General features: G+C 33.1%; 2 protein-coding genes across 5 annotated transcripts in view; one reads left to right on the forward strand and one right to left on the reverse strand.

Moving 5' to 3' along the window:
• LOC114938984 (uncharacterized) overlaps positions 1-25,345 on the reverse strand; it is a 149,700-nt gene that overhangs the window by 20,464 nt on the left and 103,891 nt on the right. For all 4 annotated transcript variants that reach the window (XM_029313196.2, XM_029313193.2, XM_029313195.2 and 1 more), the window contains one exon: positions 15,570-15,694. Coding sequence is in view for 3 of the 4 variants with exons in the window: in XM_029313193.2 (XP_029169026.1) it covers positions 15,570-15,694 (125 nt within the window). In the remaining variant the exon portion in view is untranslated. The remainder of the gene's footprint in view (positions 1-15,569; positions 15,695-25,345) is intronic.
• On the forward strand, positions 6,886-10,290 carry LOC114938985 (phospholipase A2 phaiodactylipin-like). The gene is made up of 4 exons (XM_029313197.2): positions 6,886-7,199; positions 8,229-8,388; positions 8,469-8,612; positions 9,746-10,290. The coding sequence occupies exons 1-4, from the start codon at positions 7,037-7,039 to the stop codon at positions 9,999-10,001; spliced, it is 723 nt and encodes a 240-aa protein (XP_029169030.1). The 5' UTR covers positions 6,886-7,036; the 3' UTR covers positions 10,002-10,290.

Here is a 25,345-nt window from a genome sequence, read left to right on the forward strand (position 1 = left end):
TCATAATTTTGTAACCAAGATACATGAGACTATACAGATTGACAAGTCTTTTTTCCTATACAATTTAAAGTATTAATATTAACAAAGATCGAAGCGTTCTAATTTCGGGTAAAAAACAATCCATATAGCCAATAAATAGATTTATAGTTTATCTAACCTCACATTTTGTCGATAAAACAGGACGGAAATCACAGACTTTTCAAAGAAAAGAATAAATTTTTCCGGAATCTCAATGGATGGACAAATTCAAGTACTAATATCTCCCAACACGACTCTCCGTTCGAGATAAAATAAAAGCGGCGTGAATCAATCTGGCCAAGGCTAAGGATTCCGAGGAGGAATTCCGTGTCGAAATTTCGGGAATCGACGAGCGGCGTAAGCCTTCGAGAGAATCCGGTTGAGGTCGAAGAACCAACGTCCGGTCCGATATAAATCAGAGTCCGAGAAAAAGAGAGAGCGCCTCTTGTCTTCCCATCGGTATCTCTCGCGTCGATCTTTCTTCCCTTTCTTTCCGCTATCCGCCTCTCCTGTCTCTCCCGGGTACGTAATTACGGGTCTTAGGGGTTGCGCAGAACTTACGAGCTCTTTTAGCAGATCGGCGCGCTGCTGCCGATCTCTCACCCGTCCGAGCAAAAAGAGCATGCGCGATGAAAAAGAAACGTTTAAAAGGTTGGGGAAGCTTCGCGCTGCTTAAAGCGGGATCCTCTCGCGGATGGTTGCTCGTAAAAGCGCGATGGCCGAGGTGGTACGATGAAAGGGTTTATCACTTTTCAAAGGTCCAGGCTCGCGGTGATAACCGAAGGGAGCGAAAGATTTAAATTCGCATAGCCGGGAGCACTTACATATTTATTTGCAAATATTTTATTATGCATCGGAAAATGTGATATTAATAGTATATTGTGTATCAAGTGCGGAAAGTTGACAATTGTTCACTTTCCGCACTTGATACACACAATATTTTGTATTACAAGTGCAGACAAAGTGGCTTTGTGCGCGTTTTCTGTGAAAAAGCGAGGTGACCGATCGCACGCCGCCATCTTGCGGCAGCACGGTGCGGGAATAGCCGTGTTCAAAGTCATTGTCCACGGCTAAAGCCGTGGGCAATACATTCGGCCGCTTTCCGCACAGAAAATACGCACACAAAGTGCCACTTTGCCTGCACGTGTAATACAAAATAATAAATTAAAGACGATCTTTGATATATAAATACAAATTCAGGGAAAAGAGCTAACAAGAGTCAGACACAGATATTAAAATCTGTACTTCTATTTCTTATTAGCCCCTTTCAGATCCGAATTTGAATAGTAATTTGTCTACAATTTTCTGGTACAAACATAAATTTTTTTTTGGAGAAAAATGAATACTCTAATATATGTGTGCATATCTGTAGAAGAATTAGAGCTGCAATTTTTATTGTATTTTTAAAAGCGAGTACGTATATGAGAACGTCCCTCTCGTACCTCTATTTTTGTGCACTCAATCTTAATCTCCCTGCATAACTTTTATCTTCCGCATTCGCGTCTCTTTTCAGAAAATTTCCAGAATGTTACAATTCGACTCGCAGTCGAAATATGATTTTTTCCCGCAGTGTCGCGAACAACGCGGAGTTGTTCCGCAAGTCGTTCTGCAACGTTTCCGTTTTAGAAGAGGGCGAGAAGGGGGAGAGAGAGGGGGGCGAGAGCAAACAGGACGAGAATAATCGTCCTTGCGTTCGTAACTCCGAGGGTGGAGGGATGGAAAGACGCGGCGGCTTCTCACCCTCGGCTCGAAACAATCGCAACTATGCCCCAACAATTTATAATTCCACGTTGCCATTCCTCCACCCTGGCTGAGGAATTGCCCTCCTTCTCCCCCTTCTCGCCCCTCTTCCGCGCCGCGCACAGTTAAATGTTATTACTTCAGTCGTTGCAGATAATTTCCCTCGTTTGTTCGCCGGAGCGGATTCTCAGCTTCGCTCCGCTAGGCCCGAGGCTTTACGAGAGAGAGGTGAAGCCTTGTCAATTTGAATACGCGCGAAAGGTGTGCGACGCTATTGGCAGAAATAACGTCAAGCCTTTACGCCGAGTCGACAATACGAGTAGTTAATTATTTCCTTACTTTCGCGAATGCAAGGGATGACGAAAGAGGCCCTTAATATTTATTGTCACGATAAAAATATATATATCGCACTAAAAAATACTATATTATTATATATATTATATTTATATATTAAGTATATGGGAGTTAAGATATGGTTATACCATATAGGATATGGATAATATAGGTTGGTTAGATTTGATAGGTAGCATAGAGTAGTGTATATGTACCCAATTTTCATAATTATATATATTATTTATAACTATATAATTATATGATATGTAATATATAATATATATGATTATATATAAATATAACAAAAAAAATATATATTATAAATATAAAATATATTAATAAATATATTAATATATAAAATATAATATATATAATAATATAGTATTTTTTAGTGCAATATATATTATATTTATATATATATATTTTTTTTATATTTCATATATTAATATATTTATTAATATATAATAAAATATATTAACAAATATATTAATATATTTTTATATATTAATAAAAATATTAATAATAAAAAAATACTATATAATGTAAATTAATTTTTTCAAACATATCTAGATTAAAAATTTAATTTGAAAAAATGTTCCAAATTAAATTTACGTCCGATAGAATAAAACTTTCGGTCGAGCGAAACCGCACAGCGGTACGTTTTTCAGCAACGAGAGAGAGAGAGAAAGGAAGAAGGGAGAAATGGTTCTCCGCTTTTTAGTCGCCGACATTTTTGTTCCCTCCCCCCCCCTTCCTCCCCCTGCAGGGCGGGGTTGCGTGCATCGGGGTGACTGCTGGTCTTGCACTAGCGCTCTTTTCTCTGCGGTAAGCGCTCCCGGTAATGCGCTTCTTGGTGCATTAACCTGAACCAGGCAACGCACGCACATATACATATACACATATCTGTGTACGTCAAACCTTTTGTCCCCCCTCCCCTTCTTCCCTCTTCGTTTCCCGGTGAGCGCCGAGTTTAACGCAAACCGCCCTCCGGAGAGAAGAAATGAGCTTCTTTTTTCTCTCCCCTCGGCTATATCTTACGCAATCTCCTTCGCAATCGTTTTCTCTGCGGGTTTTCCGCCACCAGCTGAATTAGCCAATTTTTCCGCCGATTTTGTTTCCTTGAAACCAACGCATTAACAGTCTTTCTTTAAATGCTTGATATTTACAACATATTTGAATTTTTCTGTCATTACTAGTGATCTCATTTTTATCAATAATTATAAAAGCGTAAAAAGTATTGATGGGAGAGGAACTAAGAAAGAATCTGCTACAAGCAGCTTGTAAGAAAATTAAAAATTTATGAACCGCGATTTTTATCGAAGTAGCTAATTAATAAAAGAATAAAAGAATTTTATCTAGATATATTTAAAACAAAATCATTTTTATCTTATCTAAGAGGAATTTACATATTTTTATCTCATCTTATAAAATTATTATCTAGAAAATTATCTAGATGAATCGCTATATTATTTTATATTTTATCTAGATATATTTAAAACAAAATCATCTTTATTTTATTTAAGATAAATTTACATATTTTTATCTCATCTTTATCTCATCTTATAAAATTATTATCTAGAAAATTATCTAGATAAATCGCTATATTATTTTATATTTTATGTAGATATATTTAAAACAAAATCATCTTCATTTTATTTAAGATGAATTTATATATTTTTATCTCATCTTTATCTCATCTTATAAAATTATTATCTAGAAAATTATCTAGATGAATCGCTATATTATTTTATATTTTATGTAGATATATTTAAAACAAAATCATCTTCATTTTATTTAAGATGAATTTACATATTTTTATCTCATCTTTATCTCATCTTATAAAATTATTATCTAGAAAATTATCTAGATAAATCGCTATATCATTTTATATTTTATGTAGATATATTTAAAACAAAATCATCTTCATTTTATATAAGATAAATTTACATATTTTTATCTCATCTTTATCTCATCTTATAAAATTATTATCTAGAAAATTATCTAGATGAATCGCTATATTATTTTATATTTTATGTAGATATATTTAAAACAAAATTATCTTCATTTTATCTAAGATAAATTTACATATTTTTATCTCATCTTTATCTAGCTAATTTCAAAATTATCTGAGCACAACCCTGATTATAAGAGTGTAAAAAGTCTCGAGAGAAGACTCGAAAGAATCTGCTGCTTGTAAGGAAAATAAAAAATTTATGAACCGCGATTTTTATGGAAATCGCTAATTAACAAAAGCAAGTACATGTATATTGAATTAAAAGCCGCGGTCCGTCAAAAGACGTCGCGCAACTATCTGGAAAGAAATTCGTGATTGAATTTACAATTAACTTCTTTTCCCTCATATCCTTATTCCGCCCTCATATCCCTTTGAACTTACCTCACTTCGCGATTCCGAGAGAAAATTCTGAAAAAGTGCGAAAGAGCGTCAGAGTAAACGTAAGCGGGCGGCAGGTGGAAACCTTGAAGAAGAACGTGAAACGAAAGCGGATGTCGCGGTCTAAGGGGGACGAAATCGTTAAAAGGAATGCGCAGTCAAGCGAAAGAGGCCTCGAGAGAGATTGGCAGGGGGTGAAGAGTTGGTCGGCCAGTTGAAATAATGTAGAGAAAGCTCGAAAAAGCTTCGCCAGAAATCCAGGAAGACACCAGCCACCCTATTCCATTTCCAGTTCTGTCGTTTTTTTTTTGGGAAGGAAGACAAATTTCCTTCTTTTTTTTTTTTTTTTTTTTTACTTCAACTTTACATTAGCAATATTAATTTTACGAAACGCTGTTTTAATCGGTCCTTTAAACGAGTTCGGATAGAATTTTAGTTTCTCGATTAATGCAGCGTTTCGTAAAATTAACATTGCTAACGTAAATTATCAAAGTAAAAAGAGGGAGGAAAATTTTTTATTTCGATTTTACATTAGCAATATCAATTTTACGAAACGTTGCATTAATCGCTTCTTTAAACGAATTCGGATAAAATTTCAGTTTTTCAGTGGAAATTCGACGATAGTTATTTCAAGCAAATTATTGATGTATTTTCGATATTAAATGTGTCGAATATTTTATATACTTGATATTTCATTTTTATTGTAATTGAACTTTTATTTTAATTGCAATAAAAATTATATTGTAAATAAATTGGCTGGATTGAGTTATACAGTTTGAAATATTTTTCAAATAATAAAAATTTAAATTAGAATTCTTAATTCTGTGGGTTTTTTTTGGAAAAAAAGAAAAATTTCCTCTTTTTTTTTACTTTGACTTTACATTAGCAATATTAATTTTACGAAACGCTGTTTTAATCGTTCCTTTAAACGAATTCGGATAGAATTTTAGTTTTTCAGTGGAAATTCGACGACAGTTATTTCAAGCAAATTATTGATGTATTTTCGATATTAAATGTGTCGAATATTTTATATACTTGATATTTCATTTTTATTGTAATGAAACTTTTATTTTTATTGCAATAAAAATTATATTGTAAATAAATTGACTGGATTGAATGATACAGTGTAAAATATTGATATCAAAAAATAAAAATTACAATTAGAATTCTTAATATAGTATATAAACAAAAAATTGGATTTTAAATAAATTTGTGGAAAAGCAAAAATTTCTGAATATTTATATTAGAATAATTATATAAGAAAAGCTGATTATATATATATATATACAATATTAATATACAGTAATAACAGACTATATAATCATACCGATCGATTTTGATTTTAAATTATGATATGCATACTTTGAATCATATCTTCTTATCGCAAATGTTTGATATTTGCGATGTCGTGTGTGTTTTAAGAGATTAAATCGTGGCATAAATTTGCAGAGTGATACCAGTATGGCTAACAAAAGCTTTGAATCCAGCCTTGGGTTTGTGTTTTAAGATAATTGCTCTTTTCTTCTCCTTTTTTTTCCTGTAAAGCTTATCTAAAATAAGTCTTTCAAAAATATGTTTTTCTTTGACCTCTGCGTATCAATATTTTTTTTTCGATTTAAAAAAAGTTAGCGTGCAGGCTTGTTTGTTAGCGATTTTTATTGAGATTTTTAGTGATATTACATTTTTTAAAAATGTAGAAATAATTTTTCGAAAAAATAGCATCATTTCCTCATTTTCTGGTGTAGTTATAATTATGTATGTACAGGCTTTTTAATTTTCTGCTAAATTCTCTGTACAAAGCATTATAAGTATTATGTATGATTTATGAATCAAAGATCGAGAAATTATAATGATATCTTGGCTTTAAACGATTCATAATTTATAATACAATTAGGGACAAAAATTTATTTATAATTTATGCATCATATAATATAAAACATTTAAATAAATTAAATACATATGTATATTATATATATGTATACGTGATATTATATATTTATATAAGATATATATATAAGAAATACACACACACACACACATATATAGAACATGTGAACATAAAAATATAAATAAAACTTATCTTAAAATAAATAGAATAAAATCTTGATAGAACTTTATCTTGAATTAAATAGATTAAATAAAACATAAATAAAACTTAATCTTGAATTTTGTAGAGATGTACAAATCGTCTAGAAGTAGATTTTATCCATATTGAAAGTTCAGTGTGCTTGGTTACCTTGGGATAATTTTTATCACTTCTTTAATGTCGCAAGGAAGTTGACGTCGAGGAAACGAGCGATAAATTAATTGCATGTGTTAATATACATACATGTGTTAATGCACATGTGTTAATACACACAAAGGTCGGTCTCATAATTCTTCTTTGGATGGGTTATCGCAGACAGTTGCATTTTATATCCCGCGATATTAACACGCATAATTAAACTCGACACGAATCGACGTCATAACTTATTAAAAAGTCTTGTTTCGAAAAATATTTTTTTTTGCACCAAACTGTGATTTTTTTCTTTGCGTCATACCATTTATCTTAAAATGAGGCAAATCCCTGCGATTAATTTGATCGCATTTTGCGCATTCGTGTTGTTATTTGTCGATAATAACAGTGTAATGGTAAAAAGTCACAGTGTGAAAGATTATTTCAAAGTTTTTCGCGGACTGTCGCAAATTAAGAACCTTCGACATGGAATTCTTCCAGGTAAATTTCTTTATTTTATTCTACAATAAACATTTCAATTGCTTTATAAAATACATAATTTTTAGATTTCATCTTTATTTAAATAACTTTTATCTTTTTATATTCTACAAATAATATATATCACACACAGTGGAATAATAATTTGTATGTATATCGATTTACATATTTTATTTTTTTATCTTTCTATATCCAAAAAATAATTATTATATCAGCGGTATAATAATTTGTATACATTATTACATACATATTTTATTTTACTAGAAAAATGAGCAAATTATATATATATATATATATATAATATATCTGTAACATCCTGTAACTAAATTTATTATTTATTATAAGTTAATTTATATATTTTATTTTATTATTTTATTGCTTGCAATTTATTATTTATCGCAAAAATATTGTATATTAATCTTTTTATCTTTCTATAGCCAACAAATAATTATTATATCAGCGGTATAATAATTTGTACACATTATATATTTTATTTTAGTAAAAAAATATATTATTTATTATAAATTGGTTTATATATATTATTTAATTAAAAAAAACAAATTTTATACTTGCAATTTATTATTTATCGCAAAAGTATTGTATAGGATTAATTTTTTATTTTCTAGTTTCTATTTTATTTTTTAGTATTCTTATTATTGTTAATTTTTTATCTCTCTGTAGCCAACAAATAAAATTATTATATCAGCTTTATAATAATTTGTATACATTATATAATATTTTATTTGAGTAAAAAGATGCTGTAATACCTGTATAACGTCTAAATTTCTTATTTTTTATTTTCTAGTTTCTATTTTATTTTTTAGTATTCTTATTATTGTTAATTTTTTATCTCTCTGTAGCCAACAAATAAAATTATTATATCAGCTTTATAATAATTTGTATACATTATATAATATTTTATTTGAGTAAAAAGATGCTGTAATACCTGTATAACGTCTAAATTTCTTATTTAACGTCACGTAGAGATATCGAACGGTTTGTATTCTCGACACCGTATGCTTATATGTATAGGTACGCTCTGGTGCGGCCGGGGAAATATCGCTCGCGATGATTCCGAATTGGGTGTGTATAGCGAGCTGGACGCGTGCTGCAGAACGCACGATCGCTGCGAGGATTTCATAAAACCTAAAGCTACGAGATACGGACTGCACAACAAATACATTTGCAGAAGGTATAATATACATATGTAATGCAACGTGCAATTATTTATGACGTTGCCGAGCGCGCGAACTGACTTCTGACTTTTCGCAGCTCGTTATGCGAGTGCGATTTGCAATTTTACGATTGTCTGACGCGAGTGCGCGGCCTGTACGCGTCCACCGTGGGAAGGATATACTTTAAAAAATGCAAGCAGTGCTTCCGTACCTACTACGATCCTCAGGAATGCGCGAGAGAGTAAGTGCAACGAGATATGCATGGTATAATATGCATGCGAGAGCGTCCGTAGGATTTTTTCCCAAGGTGGACATGATTAGATTTTTTGTTTCTTATGTTTTGTTCCTTCTTAATTTTTTAAATTTTAAATTTTTTTTTTTTTATTAATTATATGCAAATTCTGTGTTTACTCAAAAGGAGAGCGAATGCGGAATTTTTACTGCTAATTCCAATTTAAAAAGTATATGTAAATTCATCTTAGATAAGATGATTTTGTTTTAAATATATGTCTAGATAAAAGATAAAATTATATGATTGATGTGTTTTGTTTCTTCTTAATTTTTTTTAATTTTTTGTTACTTTATTTTCATTTTTTTATTAATTATATGCAAATTTCTTGTTTATTTAAAAGGAGAGCAAATGCGGAATTTTTACTGCTAATTCCAATTCCAAAAGTATATAAATTCATCTTAGATAAGATGATTTTGTTTTAAATATATGTCTAGATAAAAGATAAAATTATATGATGATATTCACACATCTAGATAACTCTCAAATAATATTTTTAAGACCGTTTATATAAATACAGTTATAAAAAAATGTAAATTGTAAAAAAGTTATAAAAATATATTCATACTTTTATTTAAGTTTTACTTAAGTATTTTGATATATGACTCTAAAGCAAATTATCTGAACATTATTCTAGATAATTTATTAAAGATGACACGTTTTCATCTAACAATAAGATGCAGATAAAGATAATACATATTTTCATATCTATATAAAGACAAGATAAATACCAAAATTTAATTTAGATGATCGTCTACATAATTTTATTTAAATAACAGCAAATCCTGTATATATAATATGTATCAAATTTTGCCGGAAAACCCGAGGGTCTTATAACAAGATTTAAAACGAGAATAGAATGTTTTCTGGCCAATTATCGCAGTTCAACTTGAGACGATAATATCAACGAGCTTGCGCGTTGCATTTTGACGTTCCATTATTAACGAGAGAAAGGTATCACATTCGCTTAATTGTTATCCATCAATTAGCGGAGTGAAAAGCGAGCCGCGTCGAAAATTGTTTGTTATTTTGACGTCGATTGATTCTCCATACCGAACATTAATTAATTATCATCGTTCGTTCAGGGATATTCACGATGTAACCGAGGAGAGTGATCGCAAAGGCCGTCGCGTTTTCTGCGCCAAGTTCGACGAAAATCCAAAATGGGGCCATCGACACAACGCCACTTCGCCGAGATCGATCTACGTCGACGAACTTTTAACCTGGCCTGATGACGGAGCAGCCGGCCAGCAGCCCGGCTCGCAATCCTATTTCGCGAACGATGGAAAATATTTTGCCGGCGAAGACGAGGATGTGACAGCTGTCGAAGATCATTATTAATGCAATTATTTTCATATCTCGCGCTTCACCCAGTTTCGCTAAAATGACTCGAGAACAGATAAACAATTGTGATCTTAGTCGCAGGATTATTTGAAAATTATATCCCAAGTATCGAAACGTCAAAATAAATTTTTAGCGTGTTATTTTTAATGTTAATTAATTTTATATTTAATAAGAATTTAGATTTAAGATTAATTTTCTACTCGATAGTTTTGAAATATTTAATGCCTCTTTTTCTGGTATATTTTATGATAAAATTGAAACGTCAAAATAAATTTTATGCCACATTTTTAGCGTGTAATTTTTAATGTATAATTAATTTTATATTTGACGAGAATTTTTAAATAAGAATCGAACTCAATAGTTTTGAAATATTTAATGCCCTTTTTCTGGTATACTTTATGATAAAATTGAAACGTCAAAATAAATTTTATGCCACATTTTTAGCGTGCAATTTTTAATGTATAATTAATTTTATATTTGACGAGAATTTTTAAATAAGAATCGAACTCAATAGTTTTGAAATATTTAATGCCCTTTTTCTGGTATACTTTATGATAAAATTGAAACGTCAAAATAAATTTTATGCCACATTTGTAGCGTGCAATTTTTAATGTATAATTAATTTTATATTTGACGAGAATTTTTAAATAAGAATCGAACTCAATAGTTTTGAAATATTTAATGCCCTTTTTCTGCTATATTTTATAACAGAATTAAAACGTCAAAATAAATTTTATGCCACATTTTTAGCGTGCAATTTTTAATGTATAATTAATTTTATATTTGACAAGAATTTTTAAATAAGAATCGAACTCAATAGTTTTGAAATATTTAATGCCCTTTTTCTGGTATATTTTATAACAGAATTAAAACGTCAAAATAAATTTTATGCCACATTTTTAGCGTGCAATTTTTAATGTATAATTAATTTTATATTTGACAAGAATTTTTAAATAAAAATCGAACTCAATAGTTTTGAAATATTTAATGCCCTTTTTCTGGTATATTTTATAACAGAATTAAAACGTCAAAATAAATTTTATGCCACATTTTTAGCGTGCAATTTTTAATGTATAATTAATTTTATATCTGACAAAAATTTTTAAATAAGAATCGAACTCAATAATTTTGAAATATTTAATTCCTATATTCTATACATTTTATGATAAATTTTTTTTGCCTCTGTCGCAAATTTTTCACTTGTAAAAAAACGCAGGGGGTCACGAGTTGCCGCCTAAATCGCATTGACACTATAGAAAGAATCGTGCCCCCTCGAGTACGATTCCGAAGTCCGCTCCGAAATTGCTTCGCCCTCGATACGGGGGTTGTTCGAAGAAGAAGGGGTTACTTGAAAATCCGTCGAGAATTTTATCGCGAGGCCGTAGACACGGGCGGTCGAATGAGCGAAGCTATCTCCATTCCGTGAATTTTTTCTCCTCTTTTTACTATACCTTTTTGCAGCTTGGGAATTGTGCTGCTGCCCCCTTCTTTTTTTCTCTCTCTCTCTCTCACGCCGAAAGAATGTTCAATTATGCAAAAGTGCGCGCGCGAAAGTTTCGCCACGGGAGCGCTTGTTCGACGAAGGGTGTTTCTGAATTAATATTGACGAGAAGGTTGGTTGGGAAAAAGAAGAGGGGGTTAATGCAAATCAACACAACAGTCGGCGCGTTGTTAAAAAATTGTCCCTCGCATACGCTTTATTGTTGTTTGCATATCCGCTTTTCATGCAACGTCTCGTCAGTTTGACAATTCAAACGACACGTCGGCAAGAGATACTCTTAGTTTATACACGTTGCTTTTGGAAAAATTGTATGGAATTTTTATACAGATGACGTGTATATACAGGGTGTCCCAGAAGTGGCGGAAAAGTTTTTCATGACAGATTCCTGGTGTCATTTGCAGACGATTTTTCCTTAGTGAAAATGTTGAGGGAGGCCATCATTTTTAGCATATTCCCAATTTTTGTTATAATGTATTTTTATAATTAATTGTAAGCCTTATATTAAAATTATATTAAGTTTCCTTCAGTTCTGGGACACCCTGTATATGCGAGTTCCTAGATCTAGCGTTTTTCTTTTACGTTACTTGGGCGAATAAAATATTACGGTGATAAATTATGTATTCTGATAAAGTGGTCAACAATAATAATTCAAGCTTTACGCGGACGGAAACTAATGGGATCAAGTATGAAATTCCGCGATTTCACCTAGATATATGTATGCGAAAAATATTTCGCTCCTGTCAAATTATCCGGAAAGTCCGAGTTTTTTTCCAAGATCAATCTTCAGTTTTCGTTCGTGTAACAGTCTTACTTCTATTTCTCGCGCGAGCGAGAAGCTTCTTTCATTAAAGGACACGCTTTTTATATTTCTCGGCGCTTTATTAAAAAGCCTTTAGGAATATTGCCGCGACTTGAACCTCGCTCGTTTGAAATCTCCCTTAAGTGCCTCGTATTATATATAGAATCCTCCTCCCGAGGAAAATGGCAATTGCTAATAAAAAATGTACGAGCAATTTTCTTCCATTCGTCACGGACGAGGCGGAAAATATGAGAGCGCCTAATATTTTTGCACGATCTTGCACTGTAGTTTGCACAGGATTTCTAATTGGAGTTTCATTAACTTGAATGAAAACGGGTGATGCCAACAGAATTTTAATTGGAGTCTTTTGATAGATTTTTTTACCCGGTTCTTTTAATTCCTATATATCGACGGGAAGCACAATGAACTAATATTACATGACGGTATACATATATATCCTTTATGCAGGACGTCCGATAAATTGTCGGCGTGAATAATTTCTCATAAAGGAACAAATAAAAAATATGGAATAAATTTCATCAACGTTGTGTCCCGAAAAACCAGCTCTCTCTCTCCCTTTTCGATAAATATGCGTGCGTGTAAATAAAAAAAAATATGAAAAAAATATGTTACAGCAAAATATTACATATATATATATATATATATATATATATATATACATAATTAAGAATATATTTTGTATTACACGTGCAAGCAAAGTGGCACTTTGTGTGCGTGTTTTCTGTGCGGAAAGCGGCCGATTTCCCACGCCGCCATCTAGCGGCGACGCGGTGAGTGAATAAGCCGCATTCAAAGCCATTGCCTACGGCTGAGTCGCGTTCAAAGTCATTGTCCACGGCTGAAGCCGTAGGCAATGTATTGAACACGGCTATTCCCGCACCGTGCCGCCGCAAGATGGCGGCGTGCGATCGGCCACCTCGCGCACAAAACCACTTTGCCTGCACTTGTAATACAAAAATATTTAATTAAACATATAAAAATATTTAAATATAACATGTAAAATATACTATTTGATATCTGGAGAAAGGAGGAATTCGCTACATCTCAAAGGGGTGTTTTCCGCTCGGCTTCCCCAGGAAAGAAAAGCGTCGTCCACATGACGCCGCTATTTTCTCATATATGCGACGCCACCCTTCATCCGTGTCGTCGACAAAACCGCGGGTGGTTTTTATTAAAATGTTCAACCCTCTTCCCCACCCCGTTGAAGAAATCAATTCGACTCTCGGGCGATATTACCGGCCTTTTCTCATCCCCTTCGAGTCTCCTCTCTTGCCCGAATTTCGATTTCGTTTGAATCATGCGCGCATATCGACTTACCTGCCTCGCCGGATTATCCGCGAGAAAAAGGCAGGAAGATTGGAAAGGAAGAAGGGGGAATCGACGTTCTGGAAAGGGTTGGAAATGGGAAGGCGTCGCGTTTTCGCCGTCGACACGTTTAGATCGCTGCACACCTCGATTTCGTAATCCGCACGGATCCCACAGGGAGGACACACAGATCATTTTTAGCCCCTTTGCGCGTTCGTGGCGCGAATTGAGACATCGCCTCTGAGAATCAAGCTGTCAGGAAGCTAGAGGCAATACGCGAAGCTTTTGAATACGTCCTGGATAATAACAGAGTGTCTAGCGGTCAGGGAAATCTGGGAAACCGGAAATCTGGAACTGTCAGGAAAAGTCAGGAAATTTGACTATTTATCTATAATTATTATCTATGATTTGAAATTTTTTATTCAATAAATGTACACTTTTCCTTGACTCTCGGCACACTAGTTTTCTGTGTTGTCAAAAATCGATTCGTCTACAGCGGTTCGTTAATTTAATCATTAACATGATTTAATTGATTTATCATATAGATATATGCAAGTTATATATTTGGAAAAAATAATACTAAAAAGTCAGGGAATTTTTTTCATTGAGTCTGCTGAACACTCTGAAATACGTCCTGTATAATAACTTTAATCAAACAAAATTATTCTCTCTACAAAATTATTTAATATCGTTGAACGTAAAAAAATGTTTGAAAACAGAAACTGTAATGAAAAAAGCAGGATAAATATTACATATAATATTTCGATACGACATAATATTTTATGTAATATAATATTTTTTAATATATATTTTTATATATAATATATTTTTATATATATATATTTTTTTAACATATTATATTATATTTGATAAAAGCATTTTTATATTTTTAATATAATATTTTATGTGTGCTTGATATAATTTTTTATAACTGACAATGAGCTTTTAATTCTATTCACTACAGGTTTGTGAATTGCAAATACATTCAACATCAATTTAAATAATTATCTCCAATTGTGTGCTCGATGCGAGCGAAAGAGTTAAAAGTAACGAGAGCAAAGAAAAAAAGGAGAAAATGGAAGTAATCGATTGTTTTCCTTTGGCGCGTTTGTTCGCCGAAGATAGGTGGTTCAGTTTCACCGATCACGTTTGGTCTGATTGATCCTCAGCTGTGTATCAAGTACACTTTCGCAAGTGAGAAGCCAACAATCTTCTCGTGAAGAATTGCGCGACTCGCGTGATATAAATGGCGTGTTCATCTATCAGATCACAAGAGCTTTAAAAATGCTTCCCTGTCACACGGACAATGCACACGCGAATCGAAAGTTCACCCGTTTTCTTTACTTGACCGTTTATGTGACGCGATAGAGCGCGAAAAATCGCAAAGAAAAAGGATGAGCTTTTCTCTCAAGCTTCCGCGCAGCGAACAAAATCCTAAATTCGTAAATAAATAAACACTGTTAAAAAAATTTTTTTAAACTGACGAAAATAAAATTTGTGCGTAACGCGGTTTAAAATAACTAATTTTCATAATTATAATACTTTAATTAATTTCAATCCAGTTTTCAAGATTTTATATAAAAAATCCCGACGTCGCCTCTCGCGTTAAAAGATAACTCTTCTTATTTATTTTTATCTCTAAAATTAACATTTATTTTTAATATTTTTAAAATTAATTATTTTTAATTTATTTAATTTTTTTATTTACTATTTATTTATTATTATATTTTATTATATTATATTATATTATTATTATATTATATATACTATTATATATATATATTTACTATTTATTTATTATTTGTATTTACTGTACTCGAGTTAGAGATCTTATTAAAATTACAATGTTTGACTATGCAAAATTATTACAGGAAAGAGGCCGATAAAGAAGCTTAAAGATATAAATAGATTATATTGAAAAAATATTGTATTTATTTACCGCTTAGGAGAAAGAGTCCGCAGGCCACGAGGGTCCTGTGATCGGAATAACAATGGCCGATCAGAGCTGACACTGTTGCAGCAAGGATCAGGATCGCGGCGGCGACTTGGAACGGTGCGGATATCCTGGAAGAATAAACAACAGTGCTTTCAGATAGTCGTGTAAAGGAGATATGAGAGAGAAAGAGAATGTCGCACTATTTTTAAATATTCCATTTTACAATCTATGGGAAAAAGCGATATATAAGAGCCCTTTCTCTTTCGTTGTTGCAACCCGGAATCGATGGCAATTTATAGAGCAGCCTTATTAAGGTGCTCAAGTGTTACTTTACATCTTAGGTAGGAAATTCTTCTACGAGGAAAATAGAGAATATTTCGATTTATCTATGTCGTTCAAAAAGATTGACTTATTTGACTTTTTGCGAACGCGAGTTCCAGCTTTAATCTGTCATTAAATAATTTATCATTTATTTTCTATGGATTCCCTCTGCAATCAGATTGATATATTTTATTGTATGCGGTAGAGAAAAATTTTGTGTTAGATAATTAACATATTTAAGTGTTAATTTAACTTAAATGTTACATTATATTAAAACAACTAGAATAAATGTAAAAATAACACAATGTGCACTTATTTTTAATTTTATCTCTTGAAATTTACAGAAAAAAATGTTGACTTTTTTTATTTTATAATATAAGTGGGAATGATAAAATCTAAAATTAACATTTTTACATTAAAACTATGTTAATTTTACACAAAATTTATTTTGACTCACTTGAAGTTTTGCATTTCCTTTGTGTTAAAATATTAACAAAATATTTGTGTCTCTATATCTATATTATATTAAATTAACACAAAAATTTTTGTAGATCGTTTGGAACATGTGAGATATCTCTTAAATTTAGCACAAATGTTTCAACTATGTACACAGTTAAAAAATTTCTGTTAAATTTAACAGATATCACATATCCCAAACGGTCCATAGAAATTTTTGTGTTGATTTAACATAATATGGATATGTTAAATGGAGACATAAATATTGTGTTAATATTTTAACACAAAATAAATGTAAAACTTCAAATAATTTAAAATAAGTTTTGTGTGAAATTGACACACTTTTAATATAAAAATTAACAAAAAATATGTTAATTTTAGATTTTATCATTCCCACTTATAAAATAGAAAATAAACATTTTTTCTATAAATTTTAACAAATAAATCTTGTCACTAATAAAGCAAAACATATTTATTGTGTAAAATTAAAAATAAAAACATATTATTTTATTTTTACATTTTTTCCGTTGTTTTAATAATTTAACATTCAAGTTCAATTACCAAAACACTAATATGTTAAATTAACACATAAATGTGTTAAATATGTAACACAAAAATTTTCACGGGGACCGTTTTTAACAAGAAAACAAATTTTTCTACAGTGTAGCGTTTCGAAATCTGCGCATCAGATTCTTAAAAAAAAAAAAAAAAAAAAGGGGGTAGCTTCCCGAACGATCACCCAACTCGAATTTGTTGTTTAAAGCACGATAGAGGATAGCGAATACGAAGTATATTTTTCATACTTGGAAGTTTGGAGCGAAGATAGCTTTTATAACGAAATTCCCGTCACCCTCGGTCCTTAAACCATCCCCTTCGATACGTATAGTCACCCTCAACCCAGCCTCGCAGTGGAACGCGAATCGTTAACATCGCGAAGGATTGTCGTTTGCAGGCAGAGGGTGGCTACCCGCGATGTGGCGGCTCTCGAGAGTTTCGAAGCTGCGCCATAATACACGTATTCGCAGCTATCGGGGTAAATGGGGCATGTATATCCGGGTAAGGGCGCGCACCAAACCCATCTATCGATCCGCTCCGACCGGTTTAAATCTCGATCTCGCGCAACTTTAAAAAGTTTCGCGTTTAAAGAGCACGCAGCGAGAAAATTGAAGAAATAAATATTTGAGTAAGAAAATTTTATTTTATTTTTTGACGGGAAAAAATTCTCCCCCAATATAAATAAAATTGTAAATGTTTCTTCCTTATAATTAATAAATATTTTTCATTAGAACTTTATTTGAGTAAAAAAATTTTATTTTATTTTTTTGGGGAAAAAAAACTCTCTCCTAGATATAAATAAAATTAATACAATTATAAATGTATTTATTCCTTAAAATTAATAGATATTTTTTATAAGAATTTTGGAAGGGACAGAGATTTTAATACAATTTTATAATTATGTTACAATTTAATTTAATATTAAATAATAAATTTAATATTATATAAAAAATTAAAATTAATAAATATTTTTCATTAGAACTCCATTTGAGTAAAAAAATTTTATTTTATTTTTTTTGGGAAAAAAAAATTCTCTCCTAGATATAAATAAAATTAATACAATTATAAATGTATTTATTCCTTAAAATTAATAGATATTTTTTATTAGAATTCCATCGAAGGGACAGAGATTTTAATACAATTTTATAATTATGTTACAATTTAATTTAATATTAAATAATAAATTTGATATTATATAAAAAATTAAAAATAATAAATATTTTTCATTAGAACTCCATTTGAGTAAAAAAATTGTATTTTATTTTTTTGGGGAAAAAAAATCATTAGAATTCCATTGAAGGGACAGAGATTTTAATACAATTTTATAATTATGTTACAATTTAATTTAATATCAAATACAACATTTTTAAAAATATTGTAAAATACAGGAGAAACTTGTTACACGCGCATCGCTCGACGATTCACGCGCAGTTCGCGTAAATTATGAAAATTGAGCCCGGAGGGATTTTCAAGGAAGATTACCCAGCTTTGATGAATCTTGCGTAAATCCGCGAATAAATTCGCGCGCGAGAGACAGAGAGAGAGACGAAAATTTCCGGACGGTCAGCCGGTTTTCGGAAGGCGAAACGCGAGGTGTCTCGAAACTCTCTCTTCTGCATGCAACAATGCAATCGCGTGTCGTCGTCTCACGATCCCGTCGCCGCCCGGTAATATCGTGGAATCGAATTATGCGGCGTCGGTCTCGCTGCGGGAGATGGGAATTAATAGTTTCGGAGCCGGCAAGAGAGAGAGAGAGAGAGAGAGAGACAGAGGAGGAAAGGCTCGCTATACGCGTCGACGCGGCGACGACGACGAGAGAACAGGCCGACGTTGTTCGCCGATGGGACCTGGGGTACGGATATTGGGCAGGCAGAAGCCAGCCAGGCAGGCCCGGCGATAAATCAGCGACGTCCCGCGGTAATATACTGCTCGGTCAGTCTGTTTAGCCGTAATAAAGCGCATTGCTCCCAGAACGACCGGAATCGAGAAGTCTCGCAAGGCGCGGTTTCGCCGAAACCCTTCGGCTGAATCGATAACGTTGCATCGCTCAACCTGCCTCAAGAGTGAATCTCTGCGTTCTGCAAAGGATCTCGTTTGTCGAGGATCAGGATGATCGAGTTATACACGCGTTTTCAATGACAGATTTGCATTTTTAACTTTTAAGGGCGCGCACATTCTTTTTTTCTTTCATTGATAATAATATCAATTAATAATAATAATATTAATAATGAATTTTATTAATAATAATAATATTATTAATAAATTTTATTAATAATAATAATATTAACAATGATAATAGAATACTCGGGTATCTACTGGATGTTTTTGACACATGACACTGCTATAAATTCTTTATAGCAACTGATAAGTATGAAACATTATTTTGTTATGTGTACTGATATTCGGGCATTCTGAAATGTAAATTGGGAAATTATTTTTTATTGATAATTAAAAATTATTTAATTGTGAGTTATTTTTATTATGAAAGTAGACGCTGATCTGTCAATAATACTGATCAATAACTCTTACAGAGAGTTAAGACTCTCTCGGTGCTATCTAAACTCTTGAATTCTTGATGAGTCCTGTTATATATGAATGCTGTTTTTTTGTATTGGATTTGAAAGGATTAAAATATCTGCGGTTAGGATGCAAAATTCATTTTGAAAATATGAGAGAAGAAGAAAAAAGATAGAGAGAGAATCGCTGAAATCTTTCCAGAATGTCGCGTCGCCGAAAAGCTGCCTCAAGGACGAAGTAGAGAAAAATTTCTTTTCCAAGTGGGCGACAAATATCGTTTCTACCTCGATTCGATAGCAATCGAGGGAAAACAAACGCTCGCTCGAGGGGCCGAGGATAGATTATCCCGTCGAAGGTTACGCGAACCATTTTTTTCTCGTTTTTTTTTCGTCCCTTTTTTATCCTTTACGCCTAAAGCGAACTTATTTTTAGATGATCCTCGATAAAATATTAAACACGTTTAATATTTCAACTATTAGGCACACACACATGAATACCAAAAATTTCTCAATTTTTATGTACCTAATTTCAAATTCAATTTTTAATATCAAAATATAGTAAACAATATTATATGCATGTGAAGTATTTCTTTTACTTTTTATCGCAGAATTTTTGTTTGTTGAATACGGATTTGCTTCTTTTTTGTTGCACATACGCGAGTAACGTAAAAATATCGATACTCCCGACATCGCTGCAAAAAGCGCCGAAAAATTTTTAGATGGAAAAAGTATCTGCATAGATATTCCATAAATATGTAATAAGCGCTATAAATATCTTTCTGATGTTACGATCTCTTTTCCCGAACAAATGTATTTTCAATCGAGATACTTCAGTAAAAATTTCAATCTATATAAATTTAATCTCATTTATTCTCTCGCTTAATATACATGTATAATATATTTTCGTTTTTATTCTCTGACATATATCAGCTGATCGTACGGCAGTTGCTAACTTTTCTCTTTCCCACGAGCAACGTTGATTTCTTTCAATCACTATGTACTTTAGAAGAAATATACCCTTTAATATAAAATATTTTTTTATTTTTATTTTTTGACATAAATCAGCTGATCATATGTCAAACGCAGTCGCTAACTTTTTTCTTTACTACGACCAACGTTGATTTCTTTCAATCATCACGCACTTTAGAAGAGGTATATCCTTTAATATAAATTATATTTTTATTTTTATTCTTTGACATAAATCAGCTGATCGTACGTCAAACGCAATCAATCGCTAACTTTTATCTTTGTCACAAGCAACGTTGATTTCTTCGAATTACTATGCACTTTAGAAGAAGTATACCTTTCAATATAAAATATTTTTTCACTTTTATTTTATTTTATGACGTAAATCAGCTGATCATACGTCAAACGTAATCAGTCGTCAATTTTTCTCCTGAAACCACGAGAAACATTGATTTCTTCGAATCGCTGTGCGCTTTGCAAAAAGTATACCCGTCTCTAGAGACAGATAGTATTTAATGTACTCAAGTGAAGCCGGCCGCAAGCATCCCTTACGTTTACTTCGCACCAATTCGGACAATTTGACGGACGGCCGGCCGGCGATACGATGCTATTAATATAAAATATATTTTTATTTTTATTCTTTGACATAAATCAGCTTATCATATGTCAAACGCAGTCGCTAACTTTTTTTTACTATAAGCAACGTTGATTTCTTTCAATCAGCATGCACTTTAGAAGAAGTATTCCCTTTAATATAAAACATTTTTTTCATTTCTATTTTTTGATATAAATCAGCTGATCATACGTCAAACGCAATCAATCGCTAACTTTTACCTTTGTCACGAGCAACGTTGATTTCTTCGAATTACTATGCACTTTAGAAGAAGTATACTCTTTAATATAACATATTTTTTCATTTTTATTTTTTGACGTAAATCAGCTGATCATACGTCAAACGTAGTCAGTCGTCAATTTTTCTCCCGAAACTACGAGAAACATCGATTTCTTCGAATCGCTGTGCGCTTTCTAAAAAGTATACCCGTCTCTAGAGACAGATGGTATTTCATGTACCTAAGTGAAGCCGGCCGCAAGCATCCCTTACGTTTACTTCGCACCAAATCGGACAATTTGACGGACGGCCGGCCGGCGATACAATGCTATTAATATAAAATATATTTTTATTTTTATTCTTTGACATAAATCAGCTTATCATATGTCAAACGCAGTCGCTAACTTTTTTTTACTATAAGCAACGTTGATTTCTTTCAATCAGCATGCACTTTAGAAAAAGTATTCCCTTTAATATAAAACATTTTTTTCATTTCTATTTTTTGACATAAATCAGCTGATCATACGTCAAACGCAATCAATCGCTAACTTTTACCTTTGTCACGAGCAACGTTGATTTCTTCGAATTACTATGCACTTTAGAAGAAGTATACTCTTTAATATAACATATTTTTTCATTTTTATTTTTTGACGTAAATCAGCTGATCATACGTCAAACGTAGTCAGTCGTCAATTTTTCTCCTGAAACTACGAGAAACATCGATTTCTTCGAATCGCTGTGCGCTTTCCAAAAAGTATACCCGTCTCTAGAGACAGATGGTATTTCATGTACCCAAGTGAAGCCGGCCGCAAGCATCCCTTACGTTTACTTCGCACCAATTCGGACAATTTGACGGACGGCCGACCGGCGATACGATGCCATTGGCCGGTCTCGGAGCGCCTAGCACGGAGTGCGTAATGCCGCATAACCGTTCTGCATTACGTACGGATGTAGGATTGGTATGCGAGCGTGTCCCTCCCCCTTCCCCCGTCATCCACCCTTCACGGGAGGGGCAGAGAAAGCAGCGGCGATCCGGGCGGCGTGTATTTCGCGGGGTGAATAGCCGGCGCGGTATGTTTCTGGCTCGATGCCAGGCCGGGGTAACTATCAGCGCGCTACCACATTAATAGAGTTTTATTGTTATTTATGGCGACGGGGAGTTTCTCTCCCCCCTTTCGCCCCCTCCTCCCATAATAATAACTCGGCCGCGAATTAATTGCCGCGTTCGATTTATTTTATTATCGCGCCACTTTAAAAGGTACTCTTTCTCTATCTCTCTCATTGCATTCGGTGTCGCGCGTAAATTGCCGGCGCGATAACGCAACGCCTAGCGAGGGGTGGTTTTGTCATGAATCATCTCCTCGTTCATCCCCCTCCCTCTCCCCGATCCCTCGCGCACCTGTTCATTTTCGCGACGACTCTGACACACGCGATACCGAATTGCTCTCGCGTTCCTTATATTTATTCGATCGGATTGGTTTACATCCAATAAAGTGAGGAAACAATAACAGAGATCGGTTTATTATTCTTGGTTATTTTTGTAACGTAAAAATACGCTCTGTTTTTATCTCTCCTTATAGTCAAGATATATAGCTGAAAATTAAAAAAAAAAATTCTAATTAAATTAATAGAGAGAGGGAGTTCTGCTAGAATTAATTTTTCACAAAATATACGGAAGAAGAAAGCGACGAATGCGGATTATTTTCTAAAAATCTCGCATTACGCTGGCTTTAATCGCGCCGGGAAACTCGACTAAATTCTTTTGCATCACGTTTCCCAGCTCTAATGTGTATCCGTCCAGCTGTGCGTCTCGGCGCAGCATCTTACACTTTGGCATGAAATTTCAGAAGACACGATGGAGAGGACGCGCTGTCACGCGAGCATCATCACAGCTCGGATTTCGCGAAAGTGCTCCACTCCATCCACTCGCGTCTCGTCGCATCCACCCCGAATTATTGACCTTTAGCTCATAATGCTCCCCAGCTTTTTGCACCAAGGGGCGCGCTTTCAAAGGAGAAACACTCCATTATACCTTTGTGAAATCGTCTTTCCGCACTGTCTGAGTATATGATAAAGTTCTTCCCAGTTTATCACACGAGGATTGTTTGGATCAGATTCTCCAAGAGCAGCGTCTTTATCTCTCAAAAGGAGACCTCGAGACAATTTTTTCTCACTCGTTAATTAAGCGTTAATTAATTTTTTTTAATTTAATTTTAATTTTTATATTTAAACTCTTGTACAGTTTTGATATCTCTATTTGTTATAATTTTTTCAAATTTTTTGTTCTCCATTTTGTTTTACGCAAATAAATTATTACCTATTATAAATTTGAGATATTAAGAAGATGCTGACCATGATTGTTTTATCGACTTTGAATTCAAGTGTTTTTCTTTTTATTGACTATACAGATTGAAAAATCCTTCTCCACAATTAAAATACTGATAATAATGAACGGGGAGAACTGTAATTTCGTATAAAAACAATAAAAGTTAAAAAACTACAGTTTTTTATCGGCCTCTTGCATCAGCTCGTAACAATACTTATTTAATGCAAAAGTTCTGCAGTTTATTTGTGCACAAAATATAGCGCTCCCAATAGAAATGACATGAAAGAACTCATTTATTATTATCAGTACTTTTATTGTGGAGGATTTTTCAATCTGTATATTCAATGAAAAGTGAACCTAACCTAACTTAAAGTCGGTAAAACAGAACAACGACAGCATGCATTCTTTTCTCTCCTTTTTTCATATATGTATATTGTTTCAAATAAAATATAATATAAATTTCAATGTGTATATAACAGGACCGAAAAATACGAGGAATCGCAAAAATAATATTTCAATCGATCCCAATCGAGAGGGAATTAATCTCACGGATGATTCTTAGACACTCGCGAATCTGTAAACACGCGTTTCATTCTCCAATTGACACAATCGTTTTCCGCCGCCTGCATCTCGAGTGCAAATATACGCGCGAGACATCCGGAATCGCGTTAATTCCGTCGAATAGACGTAGCGAAGCAGTTCCGCTGATTAAAGTAAATACGCGCTTTGATCGTGCGCTGTCTTTCGACGCTGGAGAGATCGCAAGAAGCCAATTTAGCAGCAGACTCTCGTCACAATAAATAATTGCGATGCGTCAAAGTAACGATTTTAGTACGCCAGGCTCGTTAACGCGCTGATCACGGCCGCGCTTTGAAGCCGCTTTTCCTGCAGACGCTTCTAATTAAACTAAGTCTTTGATCCCCTCCCTAAGAGCTCGAAGAAGCCCAAGTCAGGACCGCGTTAGTTCCCGCTCGTTATTAATTCGGATGAAATTTCGACTGTTTGTTTAAGGATTCGATACTTAAACGCGATCCCGCGTTAACTTTTCAAAGAGACATTTTGCAATCTTGAATTTTACACGCGAGAAAATTAAATAAATTCCGTCTGCGCAGAAATCATCCTTTTCTCCTTAATTTGATTCCGATGCGACGAATTAATCTGCAATAATTGAATTTTTTCTCTCTTTCTCTCTCAAGTTTCTCTCTTCTCTCTATTTCTATCCCCCTTTTAAATAAGATGAATATTGAGATCATTAAGGAAATCGTGCAAATGGATGAAAAGGGAGGGAGAAAGAAAGAATATCGTTTGACATGACGAAAAACGAGTATCACGAAGATCATCTAAAGGCACGTCGGGAAACAGGGGGACCAGTTACCGTTACGAAGATAAATGTTCGTATTCGGAGTAGTAGTTACAACGGGCTCGTTTAATTTAAGCGGCTAAAGACGTCACGTATTTGATAAACGAGAATTCCGAACGTTCGGCCTGGGACGCCCTTTAATTCAACCGTGAATTTTGCCCTTATTTCGTACGTCGATCATGACCCTTTTACACGTTGGATTGGTCCATGATGTTTTATATATATATATATATATATATATATATATATATAGGTGTGTGTGTAGAAACAAGTAGAAACAGGCCGAATATGGTCAGACAGACGGCGCGGCGCAAAGAAGCTTGATGATGCATTTATTTATTTAACTGCATCTCTTGAAAAGAGAGTAATATATTTTTTAATTACAATGTTGTATTATTTTAATATATATTTTTAATATAATTTTAATATACTTTTTTCCGCAACATATGT

Source organism: Nylanderia fulva, unplaced genomic scaffold, assembly GCF_048542155.1.
Source record: "Nylanderia fulva isolate GAGA-0341 unplaced genomic scaffold, ASM4854215v1 Scaffold15, whole genome shotgun sequence".
NCBI lineage: Eukaryota > Metazoa > Arthropoda > Insecta > Hymenoptera > Formicidae > Nylanderia > Nylanderia fulva.